The sequence below is a fragment of the Neltuma alba genome, unplaced genomic scaffold, assembly GCF_004799145.2.
Source record: "Neltuma alba isolate B1F8T4 unplaced genomic scaffold, ASM479914v2 tig00011916_pilon, whole genome shotgun sequence".
Taxonomy (NCBI): domain Eukaryota; kingdom Viridiplantae; phylum Streptophyta; class Magnoliopsida; order Fabales; family Fabaceae; genus Neltuma; species Neltuma alba.
Window position 1 is genome coordinate 59,183 of NW_021636509.1, and position 13,835 is coordinate 73,017.

Sequence of the window (13,835 nt, forward strand, 5' to 3'; positions counted from 1 at the left end):
ACCCCCCCTAAAAACCAAAACCATGGTTTTGGGTCAAAACCATGGTTTTGGCTCCAAAACCATGGTTTTGGAAAAAGCAAAATTTTTTTGCTTTTGGAGAAAAAAGGGAGAGTGTGAGGGCCTATATGATATGTATCTTGTTATTTTTTTATAAATATATTTTTTATAAACATATTCAATCTTATATTTTATAAATATATATACATATTAATTATTTATTAATTATATTATCTTATGTATTATTAATTATGTTGGTAAAAAATATATTATTAACAATTTTATTCCTTCAAATTAAAATATATCATAAAATCTATTTTTTTTGTAATTATCATATTAACTTTTTTTTTTTTTTAGTAATTTGTATATATAAAAAGTGCTTCTGATAACAACTATCCAAACACTCTCACTTCTCAGAATTACTTTTTTACAAAATCTATTCTTCACATAATCTATTCTCCCCAGAATCTATTCTCCAGAATCACTTTTCCAAACCACGGTTTGGTTTCATCCAAACACACCCTAACTCGTTTTGCAGAAAAGTGCTTCTGAAACCATGGTTTTGGAACACGCAAACAGAGCCTAAGTTGAGTGCCATAAGAATTGTTGCTTGCTGGACGGTATGGTGCGAATTTGAGGAGAGGAAAGGGTAAATGCAATCGGATGGTTCTTTTAAATGATTGTCTATTCGTTATATTTTGGTTGTCTAATATAATTAGAATTTTAACGGACCTTTGCCATAAATATTGATTATTCTAGGTCTTTCTGCTTAATTTTTCCTTTTTTAATCTTATCCGCTGAGAAATAAATTTGATTTTGTTTGGCGAACGCATAAATTTTAATTTCTTACCGAAAATAAAAGTAAATAATACGTAAACTATTCAATTTAATTATCATCACTTAATTTATTTTTATAATAATAAATATGCAAAAGTTATTCTCATCAATAAAATCATCACGGGTTAAAGTGTAAATTTGTCTCAAAAGTTTTCACTTAAGGTATGCATCTTAAATCTGTCCTGAAGGTTTAACAATTTTTTCCCTTGCTGTTGAAAAACTCACATTGACTACTCAAACAGTGATATTGACTATTAATATTTTTAACGATATATGACAATATTGTTATGATTTTAAATCTTTGATACAAATTTATATCTCAAAAATTTTCGAGTGTTAAAAACTTTCAGAACAAATTTACACTTTAACCATAAAATCATTATGATATAATTCCTAAAATTTTTTTAGGGGAAATCCCCATAAAATTTTCTTGAAATAATCAAATCCCAACTCATACTGAGATATATGAATATCTTTGACATATGATTTGATAAGAGAATGACAATTATCATCCCTTACACACATGATGTAAGATCAGAAAGATAATATAGGGATATTAAAAACTAATTATAAACATATTAATCAAAATAAGCTAAAATATTACTATTTTCCTTTCAAATTCTTCCAATTTGGAATAGGAGAGTTATGAGAGGAGATGAGGAAAAATTTTAAAATGTTTTCTCCCATATTAAAAATTTCAGCAACCCAAACAAGAGGAGGGGAGCAAAATCCCTCCTACCCACTCCTCTTTCCTCTTAAAAATTTTTCTATCGTCATCTTGTGATATTCAGAACTAGTGAGTATTCTTTGGCCTTTCTTCTAATTACATTGTTTTGTTAATATTTTATTTTGCTTTCCACTCATTTTCCCATATTGACTGCTTACTTGTGAATATGCGCGTGATGATGTGTTGAGTGTTTATACATATTTATGTCTTGATAAAATAGAAAGGATGGAAAATCCATTTAAATTTTATAAGGTTAAAATAGTTAATTTGTATTATCTTCCCTCCTAGTATCTTTTTCTCCTCTTCCCTCCCCTTCAGTCAATACAAAATAAGGGATCATTAAAATATCTCCTCTCACTAATAAGCTGTTGGTTGAGATGGTAAGCAGTTTTATTCCATTAAGGAGGAGAACAGAAGTTCGAATCCGGAAAATGTAGTTGTTAGGAGGACTTCAACCTTAATGCTCTTAGCCTGATAGAAATTAGTCTTAAATTCAAAGTGGTTTGAGTATACTCTAAATTACACTGAAAAAAAAATCTCCCCTCCTTTTCCCCTCTGTAGCTGCCCTCTCATGCACTTTAGCTTCCTCCCCTTCTTTAAAACCACTCTCCTCTCCTCCATTCTGTCAAACCAAACACAAAGTAAGGGAAAATTATAATGGAAGAGCAGGAAGAAAAAATATTTATTACAAAGGAGCCTAAAAATCCTAATTTTTTAAAAGATCAAATACCAAATTATACATTTAAAAATGCTAAATTACCCCTTGTTAAATCCCACATTTTCTCTCCACAACTCACACGTTCCTCTTAGACAATTACCAACCGGGGGCATTAGTTAAAGTTCTTCTGCAGGATCTGTTCCTCACAACACCATCTATATTCGTCAATGTTGATTTGTTTTATTATTGCAAAGGTATAATGGCAGAAGCATAGAGTTTCCGAAGAAAGATTGTGAAGTCAACATCGAAATGCTTTTTGGAGAGAGAATTTAAAAAATATTGCAGGATAAAAGCGACTTGAATTAACTATGCCCCACTGCTGTATATTTTTGTTGGGAAAATTAGGAATAAATTCGTAATTTAGAAATTAACTAGCAAATGATTCTCAAAAATTTTGTGCAGCTTAACTTCTCTTATGTGCAATCATTTTTTGCTATGCGACATCTTCTTTTTATGCAACTGAAATAAATTAGTTCTAATATTTTGAGCAAATGATTATTTTTTTTGTAATTTAACTTCCGTTGTGGACAGTCCATCTTTTCTTCTGCCACTTTTTTTTTTGGGTGTATAATTCATGTCACGTATGTGTAAAAATGGTTTCAAGAAATGCTATTACGTTGAGTGCCATAAGAATTGTTGCTTGCTGGACAGTATGGTGCGAATTTGAGGAGAGGAAAAGGTAAATGCAATTGGATGGTTCTTTTAAATAATTGTCCATTCTTTATATTTTGGTTGTCCAATACAGTTATAATTTTAATGGATCTTTGCCATAAATATTGATTATTCTAGGTCTTTATGCTTAAATTTTCCTTTTTTTTTAATCTTATCAGCTAAGAAATAAATTTGATTTTGTTTGGTGACCGCATAAATTTCTTACGGAAAATAAAAGTCAATAATATGTAGACTATTCAATTTAATTATCATCACTTAATTTATTTTTGTAATAATAAATATGCAAAAAGTCATTCTCATCAATAAAAGCATCATAGGTTAAGATGTAAATTTATCTCAGAAGTTTTCACTTAGACTATACATCCTAAATCTGTCATGAAAGTGTAATAATTTTACCCCTTAACATTGGAAAGCTAATGTTGACCACTAAAACAATGACATTAACCATTAACATCTTTAACAATATACTACCTCCTGTCCTTATTATAAGACCCCGTTTGACTTTTTGTTTGGTCCTAATTATAAGACCCCAATCCATTTTGTCTCTCATATTTATACATTTTTTTCCAAGATAATCCTTCTAATAATGATAGTTCTAGCCAATATACTTAATTAGCAAGGATATTTTAGGAATGACAACACTTATTTATTACAAATAACTAACTTAACTTACTTCCTTAATTTCCTCAAATAAGTCAACTGGGTCTTATAATTAGGACCGGAGGTAGTATAATAACATTGCTATGATTTTAAACTTTTGATGGAAATTTACATCCAAAAAATTTCTAAATGCTGCAAACTTTCATAACAAACTTGCACGCTAACCCTAAAATCATAACCATTTAACTCCTTAAAAAACTTTTGGGGGAAATCCCAATAAAATTTTCTTGAAAAATCCCAACTAAAACTCAGATGTATAAATATCTTTGCATGAATTATTAACATTTCTCAAACAATGTACAACTTTTTGTTGAATAGAAAAAATTCTTAATACATTTACAATAATGAAGAGAATGAAGAAAGAAAAAGAAGGAAGAAATCGCAGCAAGAAAGCCTTTGAAAGATCCAGTGAGCAACTAGAAGGAATGGTAAAACAGATGCCCCCACCACCTTATAGGACACCATCTTTTAAGTAGGGGACAGAGCTGATACGAGCTGGAATTCACCTCCGGAGGGCTCTGTTCGTGTTTTAATGTGAATGGATCAAGAGCCAGATTTGGAGACGCCACACGAGGTGGGCTCATCCGGGATGAACCATGGTTGCAGAAATCCAAGCAATACGCTGGTTAAGAAGTGCGTAAACAGATGGGAAGGGATTTGGGATGGTTCAACTACTCTGAACTCTATCTCTAAATCTCTAAGCCACTAAATCCCAATTTATCTGATGCTGTGCTTGAATCTTCACTTCAATTTCATTCTTAATTTAATCACAATTTGACATATTAATTCTTAACCTACTGTCTTAATCGGTTCATTTACCCATCTGAATTTTAGTATTTTGATGTATTCAAGTTCCTCACTGATCTTCAAATGAATCGGCATCTTCTAACTAGGAGCTTATGCTATTTTCTTTTCTCTTCTTCTTTATTTTTTTTTGGTTTTGGCTTGGAGAAGATATCATGTGCTTTGTTTTTGTACCTTGAACAACTGAGATAATTAGAATACATTAGATTTGAGACTTGGGCTCTGTTTGGGTGCTCCAAAACCGTGGTTTCAGAAGCACTTTTCCGCAAAACGAGATAAACTCCTCCACATATTTACTTCGTAATCCGTAAAAGCACTTCTGAAACCATGATTTGGTTTTTATCCAAACACTCCCTTGATAGCATTGAAGTTTATTACTTTTGACTTAGGTTTGGGATATTTTATTTTCACATCATTTACACAATTTTGTTGGATAGCTGGGCTATTTTTCCTCATTATTTATATATGTCAGAAGGGAGGATAAAAAAGCAACTGTTTAATGTCAATTTGAAATTTGTTAAAATACTTTACGATGTTGTCATTACAAGCTCAATTGACGCATTTCAGCTCAATTGCAGGAAATATGCATTTGTTGACATTCAAGGAATTTATGTCATTTTTTCACGTTTTTATAATGCCAATTTAAGCTTTTCCTCTTCTGTCATTTGTAACTGTTTGATACCAATGTGAAGTTCAGTATTTTTAGCGTTTATGCACTTTTATGCTAATTCGAAAATTGGTGCTACAAGCTAAGGAGCTTAATATCAATTTTCCCGAGAAAAGATGAGACCAAAGTTAACTCCCTTGCCCACTTCCGTAGTTACTGTTTCTAGCCGGATCTTCCCGTCTTCCTGATTCGGCGAATAGGTTTTCATTCTCTCTCTTCTCCTCTGCTGAACCGGATACACTTGCAACACATAAATACAGAAAGTTTTTTCTCACCAAAGGGTCTCTCTATTTTTAATTATTTTTCACTTCGTTATTATAATCAAATTCGGATAATCAGATTCTTTCTCACTGTGCTGCTTCATCCGGAGTACTTCACTCAGTTTAGGGCTTTTCTACTTTCTTGCAATACGATTTGTATTCTGGTTACTCGATCTGAGCATGGAAGTCCGAGATTTGACATTATTGCCTTCCTCTGCGTCAACGACCCTACCTGCCCCTAGCCACGATGGTTCTTCGCCGGTTGATGCCTCCGACGATGCTTCTTTCTCGGTCACCGTTGCGCTGGCAAAAGACGCTGCCTTGCATTTTCAGTCGGGCAAGTTTGCCGAATGTGTTGAAGTCTTGAAGCAGCTCTTGCAGATGCAACAAGACGATCCCAAGGTCATTTTTCTTTCTATTTTTGCATGCATATGGATGGCTGGTCGTACCGACGTCATTAACTTTGCTGCCTGCTTTCATTTTTCCTCTGGACGAAATAATGGTGGAAATGGTTGACTCTCTTTATTGTTATCCACTTAAGCATTTCCATTTACATTTCTTTCTGGATGGTTTTGACAAGACTCAATTCTGTTCACCTGTCCAGATGTTAGTTGATGCCATGGTATGTTCTTCCCCTTGCCTTCTCTGGCTGGTGGTGGTCTTTCGTTGATTCATTAGTTCAATTTTTTGTAAGTGACAAAATTCAATCTTGGTAAATCCCTGTCGTACTAGCTGGCGGGCGCATGCTGTGAAATTTCTGTTGCTATACATGCAAATGCGAATTGATATAGATCTGTCTGGGGGGAAGCACGTGAAAAATGACTGAATATGAAGTATTATTTAGTTTGAAATGTTTGTATTGGGGAATGCCTCTGTATTTTCCAGGGAGAAAGATGTTAGATTTCCGGGGGCTCTGTTCTTCTTCAAACTTCAAAAAAAGTAGGTTGGACTTTTAGAAAAAGAACATATATTGAATCTAAAGTGGATGCAGGAGTAATTTCACCAGAAAAATTTGGAGCCTGTATTCTGTTCAAGGGCTCACTTATGATTTGTTTGCATGCATAACACTAACCAGATAAATATCCACTTTCCTTGGACTTGGAGTCGTTGTGGCTTTGCGTTGTCGTTTCTATGCGTACTTGTAAAAGAATCCTGCAAATGGATTAGGTTGTAATTTGATCAATATTTTAAAATAATTGAAGGAGCTTCAATTGGATTAACTATGGCCATGAAGTTGGTTTTTTTTTTTTTTTTGGGCCAGAATGAGAACAGATAATAAGCACTATGAACTTTTTGGTGTTTTAGAATGCTTGGAGCTGCCCTCTGTGCTGTAGTCATCAAGAATCTATTGTCTCTTTTCTTGGGAGCCATATCTTAATTTCTCATTGATATTAGAAATATTTGTTATCATTCATATCCCAGTCTGTTTCATACAATTTAGGTGGACCATCATGGTGGGATCATGGGTTAATACAACCCACGAAGTCTGCTATCCTATTCTCCAAATATATAAGATTTTAAATTTAAATGCTAATATTTCAGGTCTTTCATAATATTGCAATTACGAAATCCTTCCAAGATGGTTCCTTGAATCCCCAGAAGTTGCTTGAAGTGCTTAATTGTGTGAAGGTAAGCTATCTCCTCCTCTTCTTCCTCATTTTCTTCATTCTCTCCTTGTGGTTTACTTGGAAGTGTTGGCTTTGTTGTCATTTTCTTTTTTATTTTTCCATATTTTTCTTTTTGGGTTGGTTGGCTTGCCAGTGAAATTAATTTGTTTCTTTTCTTTTTTAGTTTGGGATGTTAGGATTTTTCCCCTGGGGAAAAGTGAGTTTTAACAATGGTTTTATTTTGTGGTTTTCCTAGCACTAGGTGAGAAAGGGTATATAATTATGTTTACATCATTACCAAATTAAAAGTGATAATGACAAATTCATATGGTGATAGCTTTGGCCTAAATTTTGGATTCTGCAAACTCAAAAATTGGCCGACTCAAAATATCAGTAGTCTATGAGCCTTTACGCAATACGCAGGTGAATGCATTTTTCTTTTTGTTATGGGCAGGGGGCTTTGAAATTTCTGTACGGGAACTTGGTTGAAAATGGGAGGATGCATGTCTAAAATTTTACCATATACCTTGGTCTAGATTGATCTTAAATAGCTGGCTGCTTCACATGACTGTAAATTTTGGACTTGAAGTAGATTTTTTTTCGTTTGAATAGGAGAGCTGCAGAGATGGGAAATTTCTAGTATCCGGTTGGCTGATAGACATAAATATTTATGCCAACCATTAACTATGAAATTCTCTCTTCTGTGGTTTTTAGTTTTATGATATAATATTTATGGATGGACGTGCGCCTGTGCATACTGAGACCTGAATAATGTACTTTTAAGTTAGGGAACACAGCTGTATGAGGCTTGAGTATTATTTTTCTCACTGAATCTTGAGTTGAATGATTGCAGAAGACAAGGGTCCTCGAATATTGGTGACAATCTTTCTGCTCACACATTGAGTCTGTCAGGATGTTGATGTCCATTTTTATTTCCAATCTGCCCTTAAACTATGAATCAAATGAAGATTGGTTAAAATTTAGGGTTTTGAAACTTGATTTGTCCTAATTTGCGCCATCTGCATTTTGTTTTGTTTCTTTGAAGTTTTCATTTCTATTTAGTTGTAGTCACGTTTTTTGTTTTGGCCGCTTATTTAGTTGTGCTTACTACTGCATCTTGTTACTGCCATTGGTTTAGAGAAAGTGTGATGAGCTTGCTCGGGCTTCTGGAGAACATGGAGAGTCAGTTAAGAATGTTGGAAACAAAGTTGTTTTGGGATCCAAAGGAAGTAATGCTTTGTCACATCAGTTTTCAGGTGCACATAGCACCACTACAACATATACGGATGGGTTTGACTCATCTGTGGCAATACTAAATATTGTACGTTGGTTACTCTTTATTACTTGAAAAATTTGTTTTCAAAATATCTATATATTTCAATTTGGGCATATAAATTTATTTGTGTATATATATATTTTTTTGCTTTTTGTGATTTTAATCTCTATAGGCCATCATTTGGTACCATCTCCACGAGTATAGAAAGACATTATCAGTTTTGGAACCCCTCTATCAAAATATTGAACCCATAGATGAGGTATATCAAGAATTGATTAAATGTTGTATTGTTCTGGAAGTTGCAATGTGTTGACTGCCTTGGTTTTGTATTTTTCTGGGTTCTCTTTCAAAAAGCAGACAACAGCTCTACACGTATGCCTGCTGCTGCTTGATGCTAGCCTTGCTTGCTGTGATGCATCAAAATCAGCTGTAAGTTATATTTTATAATTAAACTAGTTCATTTGTTGAGGCCTTTGTCATTTATATATATATATATATATATATTTTTTTTTTTCAGAATTATTACCAGGGACTGGAAGTGTTATTAATGAGGTGTTGACCCTGAGTTGTATATGTTAGGTGGTGTAGGTATATGAACATTTGAGTATTGAGTGAGACTGAGTTTTTATTTTTGAAATATACTGTGATATAAGTATTACTTATATACTTGTGAGTTTATTTTGTGTCCACTGTGTCAAGGTCAAGCAAGCATAGCAAGTATAACGAGAGTAATCATTCATAAAAATGACAAACATATTTTAAACATTGTTCGATATGGTATTTATAATTGTGTATAATATGGGTTATGAATATTCCAAGAGTTATTGTGATTTGTGAAGAAACAAAGGAATATACTAGGGGAATTTTTTCTTCACATTCCAGATCATGAGCATATTTTGATGAGATTTTGATGATCAGCTAAGTACATTTGTTAGTAAAAATATTTTCTGGGCATAAAATGACTGAGTGCTTATAGAATTTTTTTTCCTATTTAGCTTTTCAGAAGTGCGAAGTTCTGATGGTGGAATCTGTTTTATTAGGATGTTTTGTCTTATTTGGAAAGGGCATTTAGTCTTAGTAATGCGAGTCAAGGCGACAATGGAAACACAGCACAGCAACAATCTGCAAACCTAATCACCAAGTCTTCATCAATCCCTAGTGGTCCATCAGCTGCAGATACATCTAGTTCTGATCTGGGGCCTGCTGCTAATGCATCTGAAAATAATCTGTCTAGGGCTTTTTCTGAAGAGGCCCTTGGTTATGAAGCCCTGATGCTGGATATGGGTGGACAGAATTTAACCAGCCCAGCTGGCTTATCATCAAATGATCTATCAATGGCATTGGTTGATAGGTTTTCTAATGTTGAGTTGAAGCTTAAACTCCAACTTTACAAGGTTGAATTTTTGCTGCTAACCAGGAATTTGAAGCTAGCCAAACGTGAAGTGAAGCTCGCTATGAACATTGCACGTGGAAGAGATTCTTCAATGGCTCTTCTTTTGAAATCTCAGCTTGAATATGCTCGTCATAACCACCGCAAAGCAATCAAGCTATTGATGGTATCAAACAACAGGACTGACCCTGCATTTTTGAGCATTTTCCACAACAATCTTGGTTGCATTTACTATCAGCTTGGGAAATACCAGACATCATCTTTGTTTTTCTCTAAGGCATTGACAAATTGTTCGTCCCTTAGGAAGAACCAACCGCTAAAGATGCCCACTTTTTCTCAGGATAACGCCCTTCTTATAGTATATAATTGTGGTATGCAGTACTTGGCTTGTGGAAAGCCATTACTTGCTGCTCGCTGTTTTCAGAAGTCTAGTATGGTCTTCTACAATAAGCCTCTCTTGTGGCTTCGGCTCGCTGAATGCTGTCTGATGGCTTTGGAAAAGGGCCTAATTAAATCAAGCCGTGTTTTACCAACAAGATTGGAAGTTGGAGTTCATGTTGTTGGGAAGGGAAAATGGAGGCAACTTGTACTGAACAATGAGATTCCGAGAAATGGATGTGCAGAGTTGCTTGACAGATATGATTGTCATCTCAAAAATGATGTGCAGCTGAATTTATCGATGTCTCTGGCCCGGCAGTTCCTGTTAAATGTCCTGTACTTGCTGGATTCCAACAAGACGGATAATTTAAAGTCTGGCTTGCCTTTCAATTCGTTAAGTGAGGAAAATCATTCAGGTGATGTGTCATCCGGCAATTCAAACAATAAGAATTTACTCGGAATCAATTTCAAGGCATTTTCATTAGCATTAAGCTTAGGTCAGGCTAATTCAAATGGGGACGTGAAAGAGCAAAAGGGAGGTACTAATCAGGAGGTCATTCAGAGCTCCCTGTCCCATTATGAAGATATGTGCAGAAGAGAAAATTTATTGATTAAGCAGGTAGCGCTTGCTAACCTGGCATATGTGGAATTGGAATTAGACAACCCTGTTAAGGCACTGTCAGTTGCAACATCTCTTCTGGAACTTCCAGAATGCTCTAGAATTTATCTCTTTCTAGGCCATGTTTATTCAGCAGAGGCACTCTGCTTGCTAAATAGACCAAAAGAAGCTGCCGAGCATTTGTCAATTTATTTGTCTGGGGGATACGCTATTGAATTGCCTTTCAGTCAAGATGACTGCAAGAAATGGCAGGTGGAGAGAACTGCTGAATTTGAAGATGGAACTGCAGGATCTGCGCCAGCCAACATTTCTTCATCTGACGATTTTCAACGTATAGATTTTCTTAAGCCAGAAGAGGCCCGTGGGATAATTTATGCAAATTTTGCGGCATTATCTGCAATGCAGGGTGAGTTAGACCAAGCCCATCAATTAGTTGCCCAGGCGTTATCCATATTGCCAAACAGTCCTGAAGCCACAATTACTGCAATTTATGTAGATCTCTTGCTTGGTAAGCCGAAAGAAGCTTTATCCAAATTAAAACAATGTAGCCGCGTTAGATTCCTTCCCAGTGCAATTACATTGAATAAGTCTTAGAGTCTGTTTTATTCATGGGCTTTATCATTTTTTGCTGATCTTCTCACAGCTAGTTAGCAGGTAGCTTAATCTTTTCCATAGCTTTTGTACCATGTATATAAGTTAAGCGATTCAGAGAATAATTTTTTGATTTATTCCTTTATTATAATTTTCAAATTCAAATTTAGGAGTCTCATTCATAGGTGTGGTGGCTGTCTTTTAATTTTTGCTGCGGCCACCCTGGAAATTTGAGGTGTACTTTTTTTTTGGTCGAGTTGTGTTTTACAGGCTAATTTAGTTTATATGTGAAGTAGAGGTCGTGCTAACATTGAGAAAGAACAGGAAATTTGATAAATCTTGTTTGAATCTAATTCCATTCTTATTTTCTGACATCAGAGGCTTGACTGTGTCTTATTTTCGAATCCTCATTTAGGGGGTGTTTGGGAAACCCAAAACCATGGTTTTAGAAGCACTTTTCCGCAAAACGAGATAATCTCCTCCACATATTTACTTCGTAATCCGTAAAAGCATTTCTGAAACCATGGTTTGGTTTCTATCCAAACACCCCTTAGTATATCATTCTTATATGATGTATAGATTGATCCAATTTATTGCTACATTTCCCAATATGCAGTGTTATATGTGATAGTGATTATATTTTGGGAATAATGTTGGCATGATTTTATTTGATTATTAATTATTGGTATTTCTATTAACTATTTATTTATTTATTTGTTAGCATGAATGCTGCAAACCTCTAGTCAACATTCGTGGGGAATCTTGAATTTGATTGTGATGGTATTCATTAATATAGCTCTGGAACTGAGATTCAATAAATTTTATTTCAATGAATGTTTTGATTATTTTAGTTTATTTAAATTTGAATTTATGACTGTGGAAGGATATTACACTTATTTGGAATCGGATATTTCAGCACGAACACGTATCAATTGTACACTTTCGGCATGCAATACATTTTCTCAAGCAATTGTCTGGTGCAGGTAAAACAAAAAAAAAAGAAGAAGAGAAGATCTAATTCATTTGTGCAAGACATTAATAAGCAAGATCTAATTGGGAATCACTTTTTATAGGAGAGCCGTCAAACTATGTTACATGTCATTCTATGTGGCAATAAATTTCAAAGTGGGCCACCCGGGGGGGGGGGACTTCTCAATGGAATGTTAGCCGAAAGTGAATTGGATTTAGAATTTGGATATATAATTATATTTTATTCAAATAAATTAATTTCTTACATTTGTTTTGTCTTAAAAATACTCAAAAACACTATCAGCTAGCCCAAACATGTTAATTTTAATGAGGTCTAATGCCCGTGTTTTTTGGGTTCACTGGCCTTCACATTCGTGCTTATTTTGTTTTAAGGAGGTGGGTTTTTTAATCAGATGAATTTTTTTATTTATTATTTTTATAACTTTTATTAGGCTAGCAATTGTGTTGCCAATCGACTGATGGAATTAAAGAGTGTTAAGTCCATTTTGACAAAATTAACATCATTTTCAAGTTACCTCATGATCATTCTAAGTATTTTTCAAAATAGTACTAGCATTCTAGACGGAACTAATAAAAGTGACAGAAGACCAAGAAAATTTGGAGATTAAAAACAAGATTAAAGCACAGGAACACAGTGGTAGTTTTCATTTTGTATGTCACAATCTTCTTTTCGCATAACATACAGGACTTCTAATTTATTAATACTTGTTATCCTAAATATATGACCTAATTTGTCCTAAATATAGGATTATATTTAAGACTGAGATAGTATTGTATTAATTTATTATAAGCTCCCATATGGTTAGAAAGAAGAGAAAAGACTATCTCATATTGCACATCTTTCCCAAATATTTTTTAGGAGGGAAATCTTCAACGAGCATTATTTAAATATTTTCCTAAAAAAAAAAAATTATCATTTACCGATTTTAATAAAATACTTCTTCAGTTCTAAATGTAAAATTATAAACAACATAAATCTTTAAGGGTGAAATGTAGGATCCCACCCAAAAATGGGTCCCTTCCAAAGATAGGCATATGCCGCTTGAAGCAGCTTGCACGCGGTATTCTCTAGTAAAAGGCGAAAGAATAGTTTGCTCTGTGCTCGCTGCGTGGCTGCGTGCTTCTCAACGTCGGCTTGCTTCCATTTTTATATGCCTTCCGCTGTACGAACTATAATGAGCTCATGATGCGGGACTCTAAGCTTCTGAATTTTTGGTCCTCTTTGGGAACTCCACATTGCAAAGTGCAAATTAGCATGTATATAGTATATACCGAACAAACTTTAAGCAAGGATTCTGAGTTCCTCACAGGCTTCAAATAAAGGTCCAATATTGTTTCTGTCCAAACCACATAATTCTTACGAAACTGTTGTATAATTAACAACTTTATTACACTTTTCAAGTTGAATTCGGACTTTCATTAATTAACAAGTTTATGCTGCAGATTATTTATTTCCTTTTGTATAACTTGAAAATACATCTTGCTGCTCTTATTACTATTACGACTTGTATGCTCAGATCCTTCACATGAAAATTAGTAGCACATAATAAGATTATATATAAAAAAAAAACTGTTTTTCCCAATGCCACAATAAACATTCATAATTTTTTTTTTTTCGTTTTTGTTTCCAAAAATCATGGAC

General features: G+C 34.2%; 1 protein-coding gene and 1 non-coding gene across 3 annotated transcripts; one reads left to right on the forward strand and one right to left on the reverse strand.

The window, feature by feature from the left end:
• Positions 1–5,278: 5,278 nt before the first annotated feature.
• LOC114719388 (CCR4-NOT transcription complex subunit 10-like) lies at positions 5,279–11,575 on the forward strand. 2 transcript variants are annotated; one of them, XM_028904859.1, is made up of 7 exons: positions 5,279–5,744; positions 5,947–5,964; positions 6,885–6,971; positions 8,088–8,270; positions 8,398–8,484; positions 8,583–8,654; positions 9,266–11,575. In XM_028904859.1, the coding sequence occupies exons 1-7, from the start codon at positions 5,523–5,525 to the stop codon at positions 11,204–11,206; spliced, it is 2,610 nt and encodes an 869-aa protein (XP_028760692.1). In that variant the 5' UTR covers positions 5,279–5,522; the 3' UTR covers positions 11,207–11,575. The 2 variants fall into 2 exon arrangements, with proteins under 2 accessions (XP_028760692.1, XP_028760693.1); XM_028904860.1 differs by lacking the exon at positions 5,947–5,964.
• A 1,615-nt stretch (positions 11,576–13,190) lies between these two features.
• On the reverse strand, positions 13,191–13,308 carry LOC114719497 (U5 spliceosomal RNA). The gene has a single exon (XR_003737909.1). It is a non-coding gene; the product is annotated as a U5 spliceosomal RNA (small nuclear RNA).
• Between the last annotated feature and the right edge of the window lie 527 nt (positions 13,309–13,835).